The sequence below is a fragment of the Neophocaena asiaeorientalis genome, unplaced genomic scaffold, assembly GCF_003031525.2.
Source record: "Neophocaena asiaeorientalis asiaeorientalis breed wild unplaced genomic scaffold, Neophocaena_asiaeorientalis_V1.1 scaffold133, whole genome shotgun sequence".
NCBI lineage: Eukaryota > Metazoa > Chordata > Mammalia > Artiodactyla > Phocoenidae > Neophocaena > Neophocaena asiaeorientalis.
This window is the reverse complement of record NW_020174429.1, coordinates 5,232,038-5,255,365: the sequence shown is the minus strand read 5'-3', so window position 1 is coordinate 5,255,365 and position 23,328 is coordinate 5,232,038. Positions and strand designations below refer to the sequence as shown.

Sequence of the window (23,328 nt, the reverse complement as noted above, 5' to 3'; positions counted from 1 at the left end):
ATCAAAAAAGTAGTCATATTCACAGACACAGAGAATACACTTGTGGTTGTCAACGGTGGGGTGAGGGGAAGAAATGGATTGGGAGTTTGAGATTAACCGATGCAAACTATTGTATATAGAATAGATAAACAACAAGGTCCTACTGTATAGCACAGGGAACTATATTCAATATTCTGTGATAAACCATAATGGAAAAGAATGTATATATATGTACAACAATCACTTTGCTGTACAGCAGAAATTAGCACAAGACTGTAAATCAACTATACTTCAATAAAAAAGTATAGTCATAACTAGAGGCATTGAACAAGTTTCAGTAATGAAACTGGTAATATTTTTAAAAGGGAAGAGGCTTTGCTGACCGCAACGGAGAAGGAATAGGTGTGCTCCGAGTTCCACAGCATAGTTGGACAGCCCCATGATATCTGATGCCCACACTGGTGTCTGGGCTTCGTTGCTGTTGTCTTGGCTTCCTCATTAACTTATCTGAGCCTCAGATTTCTCAGGTGCAAGCTCTGATGCTTTCTTGGGTCCTACTGGGGCAACATCAAACGTGATACCAATGCATTCTAAGACATGGCATTTACTGCCATGTCACCCTTCACAGATTTCCTCAAAGATTCGCAGGTGGCTTTTGATCACCCCATTTGTTCTTTAATAGCTGAAAACAAATCAGCGCAAATCATTTCCCAACAAGTAAGTAAAATCCAAATTTGGAAGGGTAGTTTGTTACTCTTGTTTCTCTGGTTCCACAATAGGGCAATGCCAGCCATGTAAAGTAAACGCTCCTTAATCTCTGTGTTTAGACAGTTAGTAATTAGGATTTTGTCTAGCTCACTCTAGCCCATGATCCTCTGTAAGTGGGCAGATACCACACTAGGTTCTGAAGAACAGAGAACAGTAGACGTCAGGACTTTGCCCAGTTACTGTGTTCGGGTGTCGCGACTGTCACCACCCCAACCACTCCTGGGAAAGCAGCAGGGGCCCAGGCTGCTTCTCCATGAAGTTCTCTCCTATAACTCTGAAGACATAATTTACCCCTCAAATCCGCAGAGCTTAGCGTCATGGTCTGTGTTGGTCGATGTACTGTCAGACAGAGCTTCATTACTCCATTTCTTTTCTCCTTGACTCTGAGTTGGCAGTGTGGGGTTCAGGCAAGTTCAAGATAAAGTTGACTGAAGTAAAGGCAGTAAATCACCTGGGCTTTCTAGAATCCATTCACTGCAAATTCATTCACTGAACATCCAAATAGAGAATCAATTATAAAGTGTGTCTCCTTCTGCTGGCTGAAAAAGATGTAGGCAGCTTGCTTTCTTTGACCTTTACATGGAGACCAAGAAGAGTGTGTTAGTAAGAAGCATCTCTTTCTTGTAAATTCTGGTTCTTGGTTGCTTTGGGTTACCTGGTTGAGGTTTCTTGGAAAATAACTACTGTGTTCTAAAAGCATACATTCTGACCCAGTAACAATACTTCTGCTGCTTTGCTGAGATGCGGCATTTTGTTTAAAGTCTTTGTCGATGCTGATACGTTTTGATTCAGGGAGTCAGACATGGTGGCATGGAATGCACCCTTGAGCAGTATGCATTGAAACCTAACTCTGGTTAGGCTATACTCTCCTGTGCTCGGACCTGGCCCCTGCTCTGGTTCCTACTTACAATGTATTACATTATAATAGCTTTTCCTAGCTTTTTGTCATTGGTCCTCCCACTTCTGTCTTCTGTTGACAGAGATACTCTTCTAACATACACCATCTGTCAACTCCATGCCCAAAACATCATGCTGGCTGCCATTCTATCATTAATACAATCTCCGCTCCTTGGGACAAGATTCAAAGACGTTCAAGATGTGGCCCAAACCTTTATGCACTCATCTGCAATGGGTCGCTCAGCTCCACAACACCCTATCCATCCCTACCTTTGTCATTCTGACTTTCATTAATTTTGTTTTGCTTTATTTTATCTTGGAGTTACTTTCTCCTGACTCAGTTCCTTCTCAGTTTGGCAAAAGCTCATTCATCCTTCAAATCCGATTCAAATGAAATCTCCTGGCTGGAGCTTTCCTACCATCATGCCTTCTGATTCAAGCAGCATAAAATATTATCTCCTTTGTGCTTTTGTTGCTCTTGATTTACACGTCTTCTGCAGCCCATATCACGTTGTGTTGACAGACAGGTCTGTCTCTTTGACTCAACTGTGAACTATTTTAGAAGAGAAGTCATATTCCATTCATATTTTATTGACACTCAGTCTATATACCCACTGCAGGTAAAAAGAAAATGAATGCATAAATAAATGTTTAAAAAGAAAATGAATGCATAAATAAATGTAAAAATTTTAATAGACTAATTGGATAACATCTTCACATAGTGTGATCTCAGAAATGCTTAGAGAGCTGGGTTCTGTTCTGTGTTCCATCTCAGCTTACTCAGGTGGCCTTCAGATGCCACTCCACATTCCTGGGTCTCATTTTCATGATGTGAAGAGTGAGATCTACTAAAAGAAGTGTTTTTTTTTGTTTTTAATCTAATATTCTTCATTGGGAATAGAAAATTACGTGTGTGTGTGTGTGTGTGTGTGTGTGTGTGTGTGTGTGTTAGCTGAATTCAGCCCTTCTGTATTTACAGTTCAGAAGTAAACACAGTTTACAGATTACGATGGTTCTGTTTCTTAGTGGATCATTTGTAACCTGTCTCCAGCATACATATTAAGAAAACACATATCCTCCTAAGGGCTAAGTATAGTGGGGCATTAACATTCAGTCACAGCTGTGAGCTGAGCAACAAACCCTGTCTTGATGTACCAAATGCCTAATTAGTTGCTTCAAGAAGGAAGAGTTCTATTAATGTTCCTTTGTAAGAAAGGACCTATGGTATTTTTGATGGAAAGATTTTTTAACATCTTTTGATCCACTCCACTTTCATTTTTCTTTCCTCAGTGAGAGCAAGAAGGGTGCAATGATGAGAGGATTTCAAAGCGGAAATATGCTGGTCACTGAAATAGGGCCCAAAGTGACAGCGGCAACAACCACCCAAATGCCACACCCTTTCTTACCCCAGAACCACAGACTTTGGAATCAGTGTTATCTTGAAGGGAAAGTAGGTTCAGAGGTGATCTACCCCAAGACAAAGCATGATGGGGGAACAGAGATCATCTTCTTGGTCAGAGGCATTTCCACTAAAGTTTGGTTAAAAATTGTTTTTACTTGAATTGTTTAAAACACACACACACACACACACACACACACACATACGGTCTGAGGAACAGGCTTTAAAAATTTTTGCCTTAACATAATCTCTGTTGCCGCACCTAGGACACATCCAAAAGACTACTGCATCCAATAACTACTGCAACAACAAATAAAAAAGCTACCTTTTCATAGAAAAAGAAAAGTTTTGGATTCAAGTTATTTATTTTGTTTAGTTCCAGCCAATGCTCCCCTAATAAATATGAGTCAGTTCTGGGCCCTCTTCTCGTTTTGTTTTATGGGGATGGCCCATCTTCTCCTTCCCTAGCTGCTGTTATCATCTACATGGTGACAAATTCCTGATATGTTATCTCCAACCCAAACTTCTCCTCTGGGCTCCAGGTTCGTATTTTCAAGGCTCTGCCTGACATTCCAACTTGAATGTCGTAAAGGTATAGTCAAACACAACGTGTCCGAAACTGAATTTCCGACCTTCATTCTCAAACCTGGACCTTTTCCAGCATCCTAATTTCAGCAAATTGCCCCACCATCTGTCCATCTAAATAAGCTGAAACCTCTGAACTATGCTTGAAAACCCCCTCTGTCTCACCATTAATGACCAGTCTTGTAACTTGTTCTGTCCATTTTGCTTCCTAAATATTTCTAGATGTGTCACTGCTCCATCTCCACTGATACACTTAGTCTTGCCCACCTACTAAACACGACTAAACTGTTGCCAAGAAGACTATTCCCTTTCGATCGTTTCCCACACAGCTCTGGATACATTGTCAACTCACAAGTGAATAATGGGTTGTTCATTTACATGTGGAAACTGTCGATGACAGGTTTTATACGCATCAAGGCCATGGGAAAAATTAAACCACTCATTTTGAGGTAAAGAGGACAGGGTTTTACATTTTGCAGAGAAGCAGAGTGAGAGGAGGGCTGCCTCTGCCCTGCTTTAAGCCAGAGCCAGAAAGTGGCTGGATTCTGAGTCTCGTTCTCTTTCCATCACAACACACTCCCTTCATAACAAGCTTCATCTGCTGCCCGGTCCTCAACCGAGGAGCAGGGAAAGAATATGTAAACACCGTGTTGAAAACGTAACGCACGATGAATTCTAAAATGAATCCTCCACGGCAATCATGAAAAGCTGGTCTTCTAATCCCAAGCAGTGAGCAGGGGTTTCCTGTGGTGGCACAAAATCAGGTAAAGTATACAGGGCTGCAAGCTGGAAGGCCCTGTCCAGTCTTTGTTCTGCCACAAAATAGGCGTGTGACCTTGAGCGAGTCAGGGGCTATCCTGGAGCCTTCCCTGCTTCATTTGCAAAAAGAAGATACCAGTCCCTTATCTGCCTAACTCACAGGGTTATTGTGGGGATTATACTGAATGATGCCCATGAAAGTGTTTTAATTCTCTCATCTGAACTCCCGCAGTACTTCATATGTACGTCTTTTAGAAAATATCTTTTACTTTGTGTGATATAGTAAAGAGATCACTGGACTAGAAACCTGCATTTAAATCCTGCTTCTAATATTTCCTAGTTGTGTAGCTTCTTAGGCAATGCTTTGTGGACATTCTCAATAGAGTCACACAAGCTCATTTGTAAAATAGAGATTATCATCCCTACCTTATCTGAGGATCAGATGGGCTAATGTTTGTGAAACTGATAAAGTTCTCTCTAAATATGAATTGGGAAATACCTGTATTTCACTGATTGTTCACTTCCAACCCACACCATAGTTAGCACGTGGCACTAAATAACAAAAAGTTGAGTGCTTTCAGTGTACCAGGCAATGAGCAAGTGTTTTAGGCACTTTTTCGTAACTTTGTTTAATATTCATCACAACATTCCATGTCAGGTACTATCAGTATTCCACAAGTGGAAATGAAGGCACCAGTAATTGCCCCAAGGCCACATAGCTAGTAAAATTCTGAGCCAGGACTGCAACCCGGGCCGTTCAATTTCACAGCCCCAAAGCCTTAACCTTGTGAACACACTGAGTCACACTCCATACGTAATTTTAGATTATTAAATGGAAGGTATAACGTTCTATGCACACATAAAAAGTTTGCTACTGTGTTTTATATACAGTAGATAAATGATGCAAATTAACTTTGCCATTGAATCAGAAAATTATCAGAAAGAAGCCTACAGAAGAAATCCATGTCATAAGTCTGAAACTATCAAGAAAGCTTGGGGGTTTCCCTGGTGGCACAGTGGTTTGGAGTCCGCCTGCCGATGCAGGAGACGCGTGTTCGTGCCCGGGTCCGGGAGGATCCTGCGTGCCGCCGAGCGGCTGGGCCCATGAGTCATGGACGCTGGGCCTGCGCTCCGCAACGGGATAGGCCACAGCAGTGAGAGGCCCGCGTACCGCAAAAAAAGAAAAAAAAAAAGCTTGGTTCTCTTCTAGATTAATCCACTAACTGCTGGAAACAAGCAAGAATAGGGATTGAGAACACCTGTTTTGGAGTCAGGCCTGCATTCAATCCTGGTTCTACCTCTTGCTAGCTATATAACAGAGGTGTAAACCTCTTTAAGCCTCATCTGGATAATGTTTTGCATTATATAATTATTATTATATAATATAATTATTATATAATTATATCTTTATATTATATTATATTATATTATAAGATATTTTATATAAGATAAGATAATAAGATAATTTATATAAGATGCTTAGCCTGGTATCTGGCACAGTGAGTACTCAATAAACGCTTGCTCTCGTTCTGGAAACTTACTCTGTGGCCTTAGGGATGCAAATGACCCCTTCCCTTGACATCAATCTCTAGATGTTTAAGTAGCAGGAAGTTGGGCTAGGATTCCGAAGATCACTTTCCATTCTAACGATTTTTAGGTACTAGTAGGAGACAGCTGGATATCTGCGGAGCAATTGCATCTCTGTGAATTCTGGCTTTCAGGTTCTAGAATTTATGCTGTCCTCTGACTTATGAAATGAAAGCTCCTGAGGGGCTGCTTAAAAAATGTTAACTGTGGCACTTGCATTATTGACACCATTAACCAGTCAGACAGATTAATGATAATCTGAGCTAGAGTAATTTGCCTGACAAAGCCATTGCAAATCTGAGGCAAATGTTAAATCCACTACCTTTTAAAAAGCTATTGTGTTAAGGGGCTAAATAAACCTATATGAGCAAAAAAGCATCACAGCTAATCGCTCAGAAACATATGGCATATATTCGTTCTAGCTGAGAGCCAGAAAACAGAAAATGAACAAAGATATTGGAATCAAATTTCAAAATCAACTTTTTGTTTCTCAACTGAAAAGTTTTTATTGAATTGCAGTCAGCTTTTCATCTTCCTCAGTAACACAATTTGCTTTACTGGTTGAGGAAAAATCTATTAAGACTATCACATTTGTCTCTCTGCCACTTTTATCATATCAGTTCCAATCAGTAAACGTCTATAGAAATCAGGAGACTAGACACTTGGATACGGAATTATAAATAAGATCTAGTCTCAATCATTGGGGAGAGAAACACACATGTACTCAAACTAACACAAAACCAGATACAAGGTGCCACATGCTACAATAGGGATGTAATCAAAGTGAAGGGGGAGGATAAAGGAGAAACTGATGACTTCTGACCTGGAGGACCATGTAGAGTTTCACATGGTGATTGACATTTCAGTTGGAGCTTCAATTCAACAACTATTCTGTGAGTGTTTACTCTGGGTTAGGTACTGCTCTAGGTGCTGAGAATAGCTCAATGAATAAAAGTGATAAAAATATCCTTGCCCACATAATGCTTATTCTGGTGGCGAGAAAGGGGATTCAGGAAACAAAAACTAAAACGTAATAACGCAGTGGTGAAAAATAAGAATAAAAAAGGATGCTGGGAATGCTAGCAGTCAGGTAAAACCTCCAAGAGAAAGTACCATTTCTGCAAAGACTTAATGAAAGTTAGAGAATGATCCATGTGGATGTCTGAGGGAAGGAACATTCTAGGCAGACTGAAGAACTAGTACAAAGGTCTTGAGAAAAAAGGATTCTTGGTATATATAGGAAATACAGAGAAGCCAGTGAGACTGGAGAGGAGTGAGCAAATAAGAAAACAGTAAACACAGTAAGTGATGAAGTTGGGAAGGTGAAAAGGGGTCAGATCAGGAAGGATTTCTGATTATTCTCTGAATGAGACAGGAAGTCATTGGAGGGTTTTGAAGATGAGAATTGACACAATCTAACTTGTGTTAACTCCAGGTTAACTCCAGCTGGTATGGTAAGAATAGACTTGAGAGGTTATAGCAATAGTTCACATGAGACCTGATCGTAGTAAAAAAGAGGTAAGAAGTGGTAGGATTCCATCTATGTTTTATTTTCATTTATTTATTCGACTTCCTTTTTACTTTGGAAAATTTTAAGCAATACAAAATTAGACAGAATGATAGGATGAACCACTTAATTCCCATCACTCAGCTTGAATAAATCACAAAAGCCAGTCTTTTAGTATTATTTTGTAGCAAATATCAGGTATCCTATTGTATCAAGGATTCAGGAGATATTTTGACAGTACTGCCAAGATTTGATGGTGGATTTGATATAGAGTGTGAGAAAAAAAGAGGACCTAACAATGACTCCAAGGACTTTGGCCTGAGTAATGAGAAATATGCAGATTACACTGAGATGCAGGAACCTCTGGAATGATAAAGTTTTGGAAAGGGTTTGAGGCTGAAGGAAAATGGGTATTTAGTTTTGTTTTTAAGTTTTAGATGCTCATGATAAGTCAAAGTTGAGAAACCAAGCAGGAATTTGGATATATGATTCAGAATTGCAGGTAAAACGTCAGGGCCAGATATACAAATCTGGAAGACATCAACATAGTGACAGAATATAAAGTCACAAACTGGATGAAGCAAGATTTCCAAAGCCTGAGTCCTAGGGCAATTCAGTACAGGTCAGGGAGATTAGGAGCAAAAGAGCCTAAAAATGAGTGGCCAGAGGGACAGGAATAGAACCAGGAGAATGTATGTAATAGAATCCAAGGGAAGAGTATGTTTCATGAAAGGGAAAGTGATCGAATGTGACAAAATTTGCTAACTATCCAAGTAATGAGAGGACCAGGAATTGACTATTGGGTTTAGCAACATGGATGTCACGTGGTAAACCTCGATAAGAACAGTTTCAGTGAAATACTAGGGACAGAATCATAACTGGAATATGAGGTAAGGTATTGGAGTGAAGTTAGACAGCTCAAGGTATGTTGCTATAAAAGGGAATAGAATGAAGTGATAGGAAGAGAGAAATGGGATTGAGAGGGATGATTTGTTGAGATGGAAAATACAAATACATGCTTGTATGCTGATGGGCATGATACCCCGAGGTGGGAAACGTTGATGATGAGGAGAAACACTGGGCTGAAGCTTTGTTCTTTGGTTTTCAAGAAAGGATGGGAGGGCTTCCCTGGCGGCGCAGTGGTTGGGAGTCTGCCTGCCGATGCCGGGGACGCGGGTTCGTGCCCTGGTCCGGGAAGATCCCACATGCCGCGGAGCGGCTGGGCCCGTGAGCCATGGCCGCTGAGCCTGCGCGTCCGGAGCCTGTGCTCCGCAACAGGAGAGGCCACAACAGTGAGAGGTCCGCGTACCGCAAAAAAAAAAGGATGGGATCTAGTGCATAAGTGAATGTTTGGCCCTGTTAAGAGCATGGGCAGTTCTTTTACAGCACTTTGAGGAAAGACAGATTATATGCTTAAAGACCCACTTAGGTAAATCAGACATGGAAGCTGGTACAACTTTTATTGTGATTGCTACTATTTTCCAGGAGATTAGAAGCAAGGTCAATTAAGAGTGAGGGAAAGAGGGAAGGTGTTGGCGATTTGAGAAGAGAGGAAAAGGTAGGAAATATCATTAGGATCGTGTGTGAGAGAGGCTGACTGCTACGTGCGATGCAACCCCCAACACCATGAAGAGGCAACTTCAGATAAGTAGTTATGAATTTCAAGACTAGTCAGCAAAGCTACATATTTTCTTCCACGTATATTCAGCTACAAGAGTGCAAGAAAAGGTAGGTAGAAAATTACAGTTACTTGAGTTGATTTTGGCCAAGAAGTTAATATTAAATGAGACAGTAACAAGCAAAACATTGCTGTATGTCAGTCTTTATAATAATTGGCCATTCGGTTTTAGCTGTTTAACAAATGAAGGAAAACATGAAGGATGAGGGACAATGGAAATGCCACAGAATCAATGAATTGTAGGTCCCCATGGAATCAGAGTCTTAAACGGAAGGTAGGAAAATGAGAGACTGAGATGAAAGTATGAGGTTTGAAATCGAGATCATGGAGAGGCTGCAGAGATTGGTGTTGACAAGGACCATGGTATGACCACAGGAATAACTATCTAAGAGGGTATGGGGGAAGGATCCATGGGCTTGAAAGGTAAGGAAGATATCAATAGATGAGTAAAGGACAACATGGTTTTATTAGCAGGAAACAGTGAGCAGCTTTGAAAATAAATGTTTCATATAAAAAAAATGGAAACCCATTGTTGTTAATTATTACTGTTACCACCATTGCCTTTGGGCCTTATTTTCAGCCTCTCTTCCGTACTGTCTTTGAACTCACACTATTCTGAGACCCTCTGCCTTTGTGCAGTGACTGCCTTGGATGCTTTACTTGAATTCTTTCAATTAGTTCTCACAGCAATTCCAACAGGTAGCATTCATCTTCCCTTTGTCCACCACAGCAGAGAGGTGTTCTTCCTGGTTTTTACATAATTAAATACACAAAACTCACATGTCTGAAAAATAGTAGTACCATTTCCAAACCCAGCCATTTGGACTTAAGTGGTATATACATATATATATATTTTTTTTTCTTTTTTTCTTTTTTTTGGTAGGCGGGCCTCTCACTGTTGCGGCCTCTCCCATTGCGGAGCACAGGCTCCGGACGCGCAGGCTCAGCGGCCAAGGCTCACGGGCCCAGCAGCTCCGTGGCATGTGGGATCTTCCTGGACCGGGGCATGAACCCGTGTCCCCTGCATCTGCAGGTGGACTCCCAACCACCGCGCCACCAGGGAAGCCCAAGTGGTATATTTTTAACCTTCATAGGTTATAGGAATCACACTCTACCTATATATAGATTGGAGATAGACTTCCACTCAAGGGAGTTTGGTAGTTATTGTGTGCATGTCTTCACATAGAAATTTTATCATATTTAAATTTGAAACACTTTCACATTTTTAAGCAGTGAAGTCAGTGATCCAAACTGTATTTCAAAAGGATAGCTCGAGGAACTTCCCTGGTGGTCCAGCGGTAAAGAATCCACCTTCCAATGCAGGGGATGTGGGTTCGATCCCTGGTCAGGGAACTAGGATTCCACATGCTTCAGGGCAACTAAGCCCATGCACCACAACTACTCAGCTCACGTGCCTCAACTAGAGAGTCCGCATGCTGCAACTAAGACCCGACGAGACAAAAATAAATTAAATAAATAAATAAATAATACATTTTTTTTTAAAAAGGAGACTTAAAAAAAAAAAAAGATAGCTCGAGACAGTGAGGAGGATGGATCAGAGGGTGAGAAGCTATTGTCAGAGATCAGGTAAGTGATGGTGGAGATGACAGAATACAGGGGCCATGGCTTGAGCCGTGGCCGAGGTAGATCTGCCAGAACCTGATGACTAATGGCAGTGCTAACATTCAGGGAGGAATAAAATATGACCTGGGGTTTGCTGCTTGGTCAACAGGATGGAAGGTACTAACATAAACCAAGAAATGTAAAGAAAAAGATATTTAAGGAGGAGACAGTGAGTATGGTTTCGGGCAGGGTGAATTTAAGGTGCCTCCAGGAAATCCATGTGGATACATGAAGACAAGGGGGCAAGAATCCTTACCTGTATTCACAGCTGCACGCAAAGAACTTACGAGACTTCTCATAAGGACACAGAGTTAAACAGTGGTAGAGATTCCACTAAAACAAATGCCTGCTTCCTCAGGTAATGAATGATCTTAGGGAACATATGTATATTTCTTTCCTTTCATTTTAAAGTCAGGTCAAATTGTAAAAGAAAATAGAAACTTAAAGATATACTTTGCTGCTGTGAACTGGAAAGAAAAGCAGTTTGAGACGCAGCATGAGAGAAGCTGCAGTGTGCCATCCGATCATCCCACTGCAGCGTTTTGAGCTAAATACCACTCCAGCCAGCCCAGACTGTACTGCGCCTTTCAAATCCTGAAGGGTTCCTCCAGGTCATTACGTGCTTAAAGCACTCACAGGTTTGAGAGACTAGAAGCCTCACACTTGAATCCTGGCTCTGCCCCCCTCCCCGTCCCCATTGTTCTCAATAGGCACTGGAAGGCTTGTGACAGCCATCACATCTAGTCTCTTCTTCTCCAGAAGAACGAATAGTGATAGTCAGGATCAGTGTGAGCTCAGCCTTGTCAACAACTAGGTCCCACCAGATTCGTCCTCTCTCTGTGTCTCTCTCTCTCCTTCACTCTCTCCCTTTCTTTCTCCTTCTCCCTCTCTACTTCCCCCATGCCACCATTATCACCCCCACCAAATATTCCATATATGGAGATGCATAAAACAGGTCATATTTCTTTTGGCTGGAAAACTTTACAGAAAATGAATGCTGTCCTCATTCAAGAATGAAAGAAGGGGACTTTCCTGGTGGCGCAGTGGTTAAGAATCTGCTTGCCAATGCAAGAGACACGGGTTCAAGCCCTGGTCTGGGAAGGTCCCACATGCTGTGGAGCAGCTAAGCCCGTGCGCCACAACTACTGAACCTGTGCTCTAGAGCCTGTGAGCCATATCTACTGAGCCCAACTGCTGCAACTACCGAAGCCCGCACACCTAGAGCCCATGCTCCACAGCAAGAGAAGCCACCGCAATGAGAACCCTGCGCACAGCAACAAAGAGTAGCCCCTGCTCGCCGCAACTAGAGAAAGCCCACATGCAGCAACAAATACCCAACACGGCCAAAAATAAATAATAAAATAAAATAAATAATATTAAAATAAAGAGAGGATGAAAGAAGAAGCTGCCACATCCCAGGAACCCCTGTGTACCACTGGATGTCTACTTTAGACTGGTTGTATATAAGAGGAGGTTTAAAATGGAAGAAAAGATGTGAAACTTGGAACTCAGCCAAGTCAACAGACAGCTATTTTGTAAAGATCCTAGTTCCCTATTATCAAAATCCTCATCTACTGAAGGACATAATGATGCGTTCCCTCCCCGTGTGAGAGGCATAGGTAGGTCTGCTGAGTACATTTGAAAATAGGTGTTCTTCTCTACAGAATCTTGGGATTTAGCAATGTATTGTTTCTCTAAAGCAAATTCAGCTTTTACACACTGATCTCCTTTATCACCTTTAATTGGCAATATAAAAAAACCCAAAAGTTGATGAGGAGAGAAACCTACAAAATGCTTAAAAAATAGAATGGAAAGGTCCATTAAGAAAGCTTCCTAGCTTTCTGATTCCTTCTAAGTGAGATGTTTACAGAATGGCTTTATGCTTTAATCTTACCCATCACATGGGCATTTGATAAATATTACAAAATTCCATTTCAAGCTGTATGGCAAACTAGATAGTATGTGAAAAAACCTTCTGTTACAGCACACCTAAAATGCTGACAAAATTATTCAAAATCTCTTTTATTAAAAAAAAATTATCCAGGAATTTGCTGGCAGCAAAGTAAGAGAATTATCATAGTGGGAAAGCTGACTTGCAGGGCCGGTGTTTAACTGAGAGTATTTGCCTTTCAAGAGAAGTCTGGAGCTAGCAGCTTTAGAAACTAACAGGAGAAGAGAACAAGAAACAAATCTGCAGGTGAAGTTGGGTACAAGGTCTGACTGGAGAACCTCGCATACAGCCAGGATCCTGAAAGACCAAACTTCAGTGGATGAACTAGAAGGTGAAATCAGCCTCATGAGAGAATCGGTGAATACATGCCAGTCTCAGTCTTAGTTCAGTTGGAACAACAAAAACGTCTCTAAAAATTGCTTACCACAAGTCTGCATTTATTAAGATGATATGTTAAAAATGGCAGAAAAACAAATGTTATCACACAATGGATTTTCTGATAACTAATAAAATATCAGTATGAGACCTGTATGGACCAAATATACCGTAGTGAAAATTTGGTTTAATGTGATCTCATTTTGGTAAAGCAAATCCTCCCTGAGAATGTACTTTAAACCTTGGCCTCAAAAATTCCCTCAGATAAATTTCTAAGGACTAGATTTAACAATCAAGAATCACTCACACATGGGAAGAAGTAATCCCCCATGAGGAAGAGTCAGCAGAAAGACTGCAGATATGACAGTGATCAAATAGAGAATATAAAATAATTGTAATATATTTAATTAAATGGGGTGTCATACAGTTTATTCTTATAGATTGGAACTAACCAATATCTATCACAGACTTACAAATCAAACTTCAAAGCCTTAAAACTGTGAAACATCTTAAAGAAAAAATGATGAGAAAAAACCCCAAAAAACAAAAAAACAACAGTAGATTGTAATCTTGAAACGAGACGCATACAGCTCACTTTTACCTAGACAATAATGATATTAAGAACTTTTAGCAAATACTAGATACCCTTAAATGAACTTTGGAAATGTAACCTAATTTAATCCTAACAAAAACCTTCAAGGTAAGTACTATTATTTCCTCTTTATTAAAGAGTGAAGTAAGGTTTAGAGAAGTTATGTCATTTTCTTGAGATCACATGATGTCAGTGACAGAGCTGAGATTGCACCCTGCCACACTGGTTCTCCCACACTTGGTTCTATCAATACACAGCCCAATTCTGTTCTCTGCTTACCACTTTGAAACTCAAGGAAATTAAAAAAACAAACAAAAAACCCTGATATCATATATTTACATGCTTGTCTGTTTTTCAAGGAAGTTTTCTATAAATGATTGAATTTGATTCTGTACACAATCCTGCCTTAAAAAAAACCCACACAGGCAACAGAGACATGTTATCTCCACTGAGTAATGAGTGAAGGGCACAGAGGAGAGATTTCCCACAGTCTCCAAAGTTCCTGCTCAAGACCTCCCGCTGCCATCACGCCACAGTCTGCATTTAAAGACCTGGTGGATTAGGCTGAATTTCATTGGTAGTACCTACCTGTTGTCACCTTCTCTGGAGTAAAAAACCGTGAAGGTCTGAATGTTCCCTTTTGCTTCTGCGGGTGGGCGCCAGCTGAGACGGACAAACCGACTGGAAACCAGGACAGGGACCACGTCTCTGGGAGCAGAAGGGAGGATGCTGGAGCTCGGGATAGCTAAGGAGGAAGGAGAGGAGGCTGTCAGAGGTGTTGGGACATGGGTAAGAAATGCATAGGAAGGCAAAGAAGACCCGTTAGCAAACACAGAATGGTACCTTCCCATAGATTCTAAAGGAAGGAACAAAAGAGAAAGAAAAGAAACAGTAAGTGGAATCAAAGGTATTAGAGTGTATATGTTAATCCCAAACTCCTAATTTATCCCTCCTCCATGCCTACTATATATAAAATAGATAACCAACAAGGACCTACTGTATAGCATGGAGAACTATACACAATATTTTGTAATATCCTATAAGAGAAAAGAATATGAAAAAGAATATATATATATATATCTCTGAATCAGTTTGCTGTACACCTGAAACTAACACAACATTGTAAACCAACTATACTTCAATTAAAAAAAAAAATGGGGACTTCCCTGGTGGCGTAGTGGATAAGAATCTGCTTGTCAATGCAGGGGACACAGGTTTGATCCCTGGTCTGGGAAGATCGCGCATACCGCAGAGCAACCAAACCTGTGTGCCAAAACTACTGAGCCTGTGCTCTAGAGCCTGCGAGCCATAACTACTGAGCCCGCATGCTGCAACTACTGAAGCCCACGCACCTAGAGCCCATGGTCTGCAACAAGAGAAGCCACTGCAATGAGAAGCCCACGCACTGCAACGAAGAGTAGCCACTGCTCGTTGAAACTAGAGAAAACCCACACACAGCAACAAAGACCCAACGCAGCCAAAAATAAATAAAATTAAATCTTTAAAATTAAAAAAAAGATGTATTTGAATTTCTTGGGGTTTATAAAAGATTGGCAAATTAATAACATATGATTCTACTGCATATTTGTCCAGTTTCTATTACTAAAGGGATCCATGACAATAAGGAAAAATATTCTGTTAGGGCATGAAACAGGGAAACATAGACTTACAAGCTTTTTTTTTTGCTGCACCGAGCTGCTTGTGGGATCCTAGTTCCCCAACCAGGGATCAAACCCAGGCTCAAGTCACTGAAAGCGCCAAGTCCTAACCACTGGACCACCAGGGAATTCCCTACAAGTATTGATACATGCTTCAGGTAACCAACTAGTTATTACAAAACCTTACTCCACTCAGATGGAGCCCATTTACACTGTTTTAGATACAATTTGAAGGACCTTGTTTTTATATTTTCAAAGATCAGAGGAAATTACAAGTAGCAAATTAAATGTTGGTGAGAGATAGAAAGTAGCAGCAGTTCTCATGGACTACGTGCTAGTAGAAGAAATGACAAAAAAATTCCACCAGACATCAAGATGTACCATGCTTGTTTAGTATCATCATATTTATAGGCAGATTTAATGATTGTTATGTATAGGGCTAATTGAATCATCCACAATGGGAAAACTGGTTTTCCAAACACCTGAGGCATTTATAATCTGTAACAGATGTTTGTAATAGATGTGTCTGCGCGCGTGTGTTTGTGAATTCATAATTTATATTTTCTGGATATCTCTATTTTCTTTTTTTTTTTGCGGTACACGGGCCTCTCACTGTTGTGGCCTCTCCCGTTGCGGAGCAAAGGCTCCAGACGTGCAGGCTCAGCGGCCATGGCTCACGGGCCCAGCCGCTCCACGGCATGTGGGATCCTCCCAGACCGGGGCACGAAGCCGTGTCCCCTGCACGGGCAGGCGGACTCTCAACCACTGCGCCACCAGGGAAGCCCTCTATTTTATTCTTATTTGTTCAAGTTCCCAAGTCTAAAGAACATGTATTTCATTTTGATAGGTGATTCCTAGCCCCAAAGCAGAAGTACCCATGTGTCTACATTTAGTCTTCAAACTGGCTTTTGTGGGCCATTTTCTCTAGTTTCTTAGTGAAGTTCAGTTTCCAGTCTTGCATTTACTTTCTCCAGGGGCTGGCTGAGTGGGCATTCCTGCCGTAAACTAAACTCCTGTTAGCTGGAAAATCCATTTGGGGGGCGGGGGGAATACCACATTTCCCAATGGTTCCAGAAACTATCAGTTTACAATACATACCAGTTAGAACCAGAAACAGAGGTTCTCAAGAACTACAAAAAGCTTTCAAAGTTATTTCTGGCTCCACAGATTCTTACCCAACTTCTTTGTAGATACAATTTCCCTTCCTTTTTCTTTTTTAAAAAAAAAAAAATTTATTGGGGTATAGTTGATTTACAATGTTGTATTAATTCAGGTGTACAGTAAAGTGAATCAGTTATCCATGTACATACATCCACTCTTTATTAGATTCTTTTCCCATATAGGTCATTACAGAGGATTGCGTTGAGTTCCCTGTGCTATACAGTAGGTCCTCATTAGTTATCTATTTTATATATAGTAGTGTGTATCTGTCAATCCCCAATCTTCCAGTTTATCCCTCCCCTTGCTTCCTTGATCAGCACAGTATTTGAAATAAAAGGAAGACTGATGGTAAGCTAGTCGATCTTTTATGGCAGGGTACTAAGCGGACCGGGAGAGACTGATGCCCGGATAGGGAGCATCTCTCTCAAAAATACAGGTGATATTAAGCCTCTTGACAAAAACCTTTGCTTCCACACACCGTGAACAGCTCAAACTAGCACAGTGAAGTGAATTTACCCTCTCCCTGCCCCCTCACTGACCCCCGCAGCCTGCTTCTCTTCCTGGGCTGCTTAACTCAGTTGTCTACACTTTCTTCTCAAATCTACAGCTTAGAACCCTGAAATGTATCCCCTATTTCCGACTCACCCTCACTCACATCTTTGAGGATTCCCCTTCCTGGACAATCTGCTACATCTACTCTCTCTTATCTCCACGTCCACACTCCTATCCGCGCTGTCGCTGTCAATCTCTCTCAACAGACTCACCACAACTGTCTTCCAGCTCCTCTGCTTTCCTTCCACTCACCTCCCTCAAATGTATTCTCTGTACAGCATCTAGAATCAACGTGTCAAAAGACACACCTGCTCATATCCCTCTACTATTTCTCCTCGGTGTCTGCTCTGTACCTCAGAGAAACTCCAAACTTCTCAATCTGCCTGTTGGCCTTGCTCCTGTTTACCATTTTTCTTGGTTTGGCTTCCTCCATCAAGAGGCCCTAAGAAGCGGATTTAAGGGCACGTACTTTATTTGGAAGGTGATCACAGGAAAGACCAGTGGGGACTTGGGAAGAGAGACCGGCCAGGGAGCGAAGGCTAGAAAGAGTGAGTTATCCGACTGGTCGTCATTCAGGGTAACTGAAGGGCAACCTTGCTGGAGACTCTGGGAACAATGCAGCACAGGACTCTAGAGAAGTATGTCCCTGAGGGAAGCATGCTGGGGGATTTATCTACTCACTCTTCCTCCACCGTAGGCTGAGCACAATCCCAGGGACATAACCTTCCTGCACAATAGCCTCGTGTGTTCTGCTGCCAGAAGAGTAACAGCTTGGGCAGAGGCTTGCATGCATCCGTATCAGCTCTACTTATTCAGCACATATTCACAGCGCCGATCCTATGCCAGCCCTTCTTCCAGCGCAGAGGAGACGAGGCCATTGCTCTCATGGGACGCACACGATGTGCCCTGGCTTTTTGATGCTTACACTGAACACGCTCTCTCCAGGCTGAACCCCTGGCAGTTCCCCAGGGCCTTTGCACAGGCAGTTCCCACTCAAGCCCATCTCATTCACTTAAGTCCTACTTTCCTTTTTAATTAGCTTAGATGCGTTTCCTCTGTAAAGATTCAAAGTTTTTGTCAAATAGCTAACAGACATATAGTTAATATCGATAATAAAAGAGTGTCTGAAAATCAATAAAATAATGAATAACTTTATTTAAAAATAGGGTTCAACCTGACAATAATAAAAGAAATGTACATTTAAACAAAATCTAAAAAAAAAAAAAAAAATCTGTCAGAATAAACTATTTAAAAATCTGTCAGGGACTTTCCTGGTGGCACAGTGGTTGAGAATCCACCTGCCAGTGCAGGGGACACAGGTTCGAGCCCTGGTCTGGGAAGATGCCACATGCTGCGGAGCAACAAAGCCCGTGCGCCACAACTACTGAACGTGTGCTCTAGAGCCCGCAAGCCACAACTACTGAAGCCCGCACGCCTAGAGCTCGTGCTCCGCAACAAGAGAAGCTACCGCAATGAGAAGCCCGTGCACCGCAACGAAGAGTAGCCCCCGCTCACCACAATGAGAGAAAGCCCACGTGCAGCAATGAAGACCCAACACAGCCATAAATAAATAAATAAATAAATAAATAAATTAATTAAAAAAATCTGTCAGAGTAGCATGACTCTAAAGACATTGATATAAAACGTTGGCTAGGGTATAGCACCTTCATGTTATCAGCTAAAGTTTGTAAGAGTACAATCTTTTTTAGAAGTCAATTTGGCAAAATACTTTAAAATCAAAAATATTCATACCATTTGACCAAACATTCTCAGGCCTGTAGATTTATCACTTCAAAAATAGCACATACCCCCTTTATCAATGAATCCATGTTAAAATCACAGATAGCATGTTTTCTCAAAATGTAATACCTATACATCTCACCACTTTAAAGAAAATGGGATCCTTTCAATTTTTTTTTTTTTTTTTAACAAAAGATTCTTTAAAAACAAAATGTGAACAATGATGGCTTGGAAAAATCTTTTGAGAATTTTCAAGAAGTTAGAAAGGTAAGTTTTCAAACAACAAGAAAGAAACTTTCAAATCCTCTTCTGCCAAGAGCACTCTGCTTATAGATGGCACCACATCAGAAATGAGTTGGTTTCTCCACCCATTCATGGGCTGCCAACAAGGAGCGTGATGGGGGTCCACACAGATACTTTTTGCTCCAGGCTTCCAAAGTGTCTTCTCACAGAGCTAGTCTAGACTCGATTTATCAGACAAAGCTCAGGAGAGAATTAATCATGGACTCCTTACCTCAATTTCAACAGTCGTTATATAAAAAGGAAGGGACACATTTTTAACAAAGGAATGGCTTCTTACTTTATACAAGAGAAATCATTTTGTTCTTACTAATCCTTCATGCTTTCTCTCAATGGTAACTTGTCATCACATAAGGTCTCAATAAAGAACCAATCAGGACTTCTTTTCTTTGCTCTTGGAGCCCTAATCTCCAGTCTGGCCCTAATCTCCTGGGCCCATTACTGTTGTCATGGTTACAGCTTCTTTACCTATTGTCATGGAGAAGAAGAGGAGAATTTGCCACAGTATAACATAGTTTTTTGGTTTTTCTTTTAAATATATTTTATCATAGCAACATCCGGAAAAGGAGGTGATTTCTTAAGAGAATGTAAAATGAAAGAATAGTTTTGAAACTCAAAACAAATAATAATAACATTTTTGTGATGTCACTGCAAAATCATTGATAACAATTACAGTATTGGGTTAAGTTTTCTGTAGAGCTACATTCCCTCTAGATACCAGAGACGCTTTCTTTCTGTTGGATTTTTAATATTCAGTGTTTATGGACATTAATTTTTCTCTGAGCTTATTAATAATACCTGACCTCCAACCCCTGTGAGACATATGAAAGATGATAAGACATATTCATAAAAACACAAAAATATTTAATTTGTATTAAACATCATACAACCAACCCTGTTACTCCCCATGTCTATTTTTATTTTATAGAACTAAAATACTATAAATGTAGCCAGCAGTTCAGCCAGATGCTTTATTTATTCCATCTTTTTATTAGCTGGCAGATTTGATAAAAATAAAATATAAACAGAGAACATTAGTGAAATGATAGGACCATCTAACTGTGCTAAGGCCAAACACCTATGTCTTTTCCTTTTGGACTTTTTTCTTGTTGTTATTCCTTTGACACCAAACTCTAGCTTTTAATTGTCTAAATGGAGAAGTAGATAACATTTAAACTGTAGTTTGGAATTTTTAGAGTTCACAAAGTAATTTCACAAGCTTACTGAAAAAGCTTGGCTGTATATGGTTGAAAATGACAAAGACTAACATTTTTTTCTAAAGTTCCACATTATTTTCAAAACTCAAAGAATCATGGCTTTTGAGCTAGTGTATTACGAATTTTAAAAAATCTAAGAAATGTGGACTAAAACACATAGTGATTTGAAACCATTTTTCAATTTTGGTTAGCATGAAATAGCAATGAATGAACTGTACAATATCTCATTAAACCTAAATATTTACATGAAATAACTTACTGGATTAGTATCTAAAAACAAGTAACCATTATTTATTGAATGTCTATAATCTCCTATGGTTATTCTTGAAGTGAAGAATTAATTATTTTTAAACCATGAATTTTTTCTTGGGAGAGCCAGGAACTAATTTGAAGACATAAGGTATATGCATGTAAGACAATTACAAAGTTTGAGACAGTCTCTTACAAATGTGTTCCGTTCTAAGTGTTTTGGCAGGATGGTTGTTTAGAAATCAGAACACACTTTCTCACTAAACCATTTCTATTCTGTTCCCAGAAACGTATTTAATTCATCATTTTATAAACTATCCATAGTAAGAGTGCTATGGAGTTGGATCATACACGTATGAATTTTCTTTGGTAAATCAATGCATGTAACCAATAATTAATCCATTCAATATTCATGGATGGATGAGGACATGTAAGGCAAGGTGTGAAGGCCTGTTTTAATCCATTTCCCAATTCCAGGGAGGAAGGCCAGCTCGGGAATTCTCCCTGCCCCTGCTTCACCCTCAAGGACCTATCTCCTCCCACCTCCAACATGGCTCCTCCCATCCCAGTCTACTGTCTCAGTTGTCTTGGGCGGCGTTAAGCCTGATAAAGGATCAAGCTGAAGGTCTCTGGGGTTGAGAAGCTAGCCTTGAGGAGTTTCGCAAGGCTTCAGTTGCAGGCCTGGTTCCTCGCTACCTCTCAGCTCTCCAAGCTGAACTTGCTGGGTTCCATGAGAACCTCATGCTTTTACCTCTGCTACTTCCGTGTGCTGAACCTGAGCTGGATGGAATTCCTCCCTCCAACTGCTTTGCTGCTCTGACCTGGGCTTCTTGAGTTCAGCCTAGGAGTCACCTCACTGATCCCCATCCTGGCTTAGGTGCCTCTACTGAGCTTTCACACAAGAAGAATAAGCATCCCCTCAGGACACGTCCTACACTGCACTGTTGTGGTCTAGTCACTTTTTTGTATCCTATCCCAAAGAATATGCTTGGTAAGAGTAGGTACCAAGTCTAAACCGTTCACCACAGTTTAATCCCCAAATCTAGTGCAATGTATTTAGTCACATCCTAGGCATCCAATGCATTCTTGCAGTTGTTAGCTAAATGAGAGGCTTTGCAAACTTGTGAAATTATGATGTTTAGACTTTGATTAGAACATTTCATTTTGCCACCATGAAAAATGGGTATTTGAGATTAGGTACTGGAAGGGGACTGAGCTATCACTGCAAGCTGGTTATGCTAATCATTATTACTTGGCTAATAAATTACAAAGTGGAGTGAAAAACTGAACTCAGAGGGAGGTTTCCAGGGAATGTAGGCTAGTGGTAAGAATATTTCATTCTGGATCAAATAGGGGAAAATGTTTCCGAAATCCAACTATGTACCAAACAATGTAAAACATGCATTCATATAGGAATGTTTCTAAGAGCAATAACATTTTATTAAGGAACAGAAAAGAAGCCTGGAAAACTGCTTTGGCCTGACCTGTGCAGCCCTGACCTGGGGATCTGTTATAAGAAGTCTGATGTTTATCCCAGGACCACACATCAAAGAGAATTGCAAGGCTAAGGCAATGTGCTAAGAAAAATTACCTATGGCCACACAAAGAGATAAGAAGAAAAACAAATTCTGGAAACTATTATCATTTTAGCAGAGATAACTACATCTCTCAGAGTTTAAAGTCTTTTCGAAAGACAAAATGAGAAGAAAAAAATAATATCTGGAGAACTGGTCAACCATCACATGTGTGAATGAATGTGTTTACAATCTGTACATTGTATATATGTAAACGCATATGTTGTATGCTTTTAATGCTTTCTTTATTTTCACTTCATTTAGGGAAATACCTTTTAAAGAGTTTATCCAAAATGGAGCAAGAGTCACAAGCAGTTTGTGGAGGTGGTTAATCTATCAGTTATGTAAACAAATGGTTTTGACTAGAAAACTGCAATTAAAGAGACATGATGTTGGATCCCTGCTCTGACACTCTGTGACTTGAGAACTTATTTAGCTTCTTTGAAGATTATTTTCCATGTTTATTTTTTTGTTTTGTTTTGTTTTTTTTTGCGGTACGCGGGTCTCTCACTGTTGTGGCCTCTCCCGTTGCGGAGCACAGGCTCCGGACGCGCAGGCTCAGCGGCCATGGCTCACGGGCCCAGCTGCTCCGCGGCATGTGGGATCCTCCCGGACCGGGGCACGAACCCGCGTACCCTGCATCGGCAGGTGGACTCTCAACCACTGTGCCACCAGGGAAGCCCTATTTTCCATGTTTAAAAACTGATCCAAAATCTTTAACATGCAGGGTTGAGTGATGACGAGAGACGGACTTTAAGGGCTGCTCACACTCCCTAGTGTATGATTTGTACTCAGTAAATGGTACTTTTTAATTTCTGTATCTTTATATCCAGGGAGCAAAAAGTCTGTTTGTGCTGGCCCCATGTCAAGTTGTCAGGCTGGAAATCTAGACACCCTACTGGAAAGGCTTTAAGAAGGATTTGGGCTCTGATAGGTCAAGTGAGTTGGGGATAACAGTGCTTCCTATATCCAAGGACAGGACTTGGTCCCCTCCATCTCTGTGCCTATTTCCCTTAACAGGTAGCAGAGAAAAATTCATCCTTTGTTTTCCCTTTTTATCATCGCACATGTCTCCTCCTGCAAGAGTCTACTTCATTTCAGGTCTTCTTTGCTTCTCTGTATTTTCTTACTAATCACTGTAGCCTTTCCATCTGTCACTATTCCAGGGCTTTACGAG

General features: G+C 40.8%; 1 protein-coding gene across 1 annotated transcript in view; it reads right to left on the bottom strand.

Moving 5' to 3' along the window:
- DCC (DCC netrin 1 receptor) overlaps positions 1-23,328 on the bottom strand; it is a 782,001-nt gene that overhangs the window by 356,400 nt on the left and 402,273 nt on the right. The window contains exon 10 of the mRNA XM_024756807.1: positions 14,289-14,445. Coding sequence (XP_024612575.1) covers positions 14,289-14,445 — 157 coding nt within the window. The remainder of the gene's footprint in view (positions 1-14,288; positions 14,446-23,328) is intronic.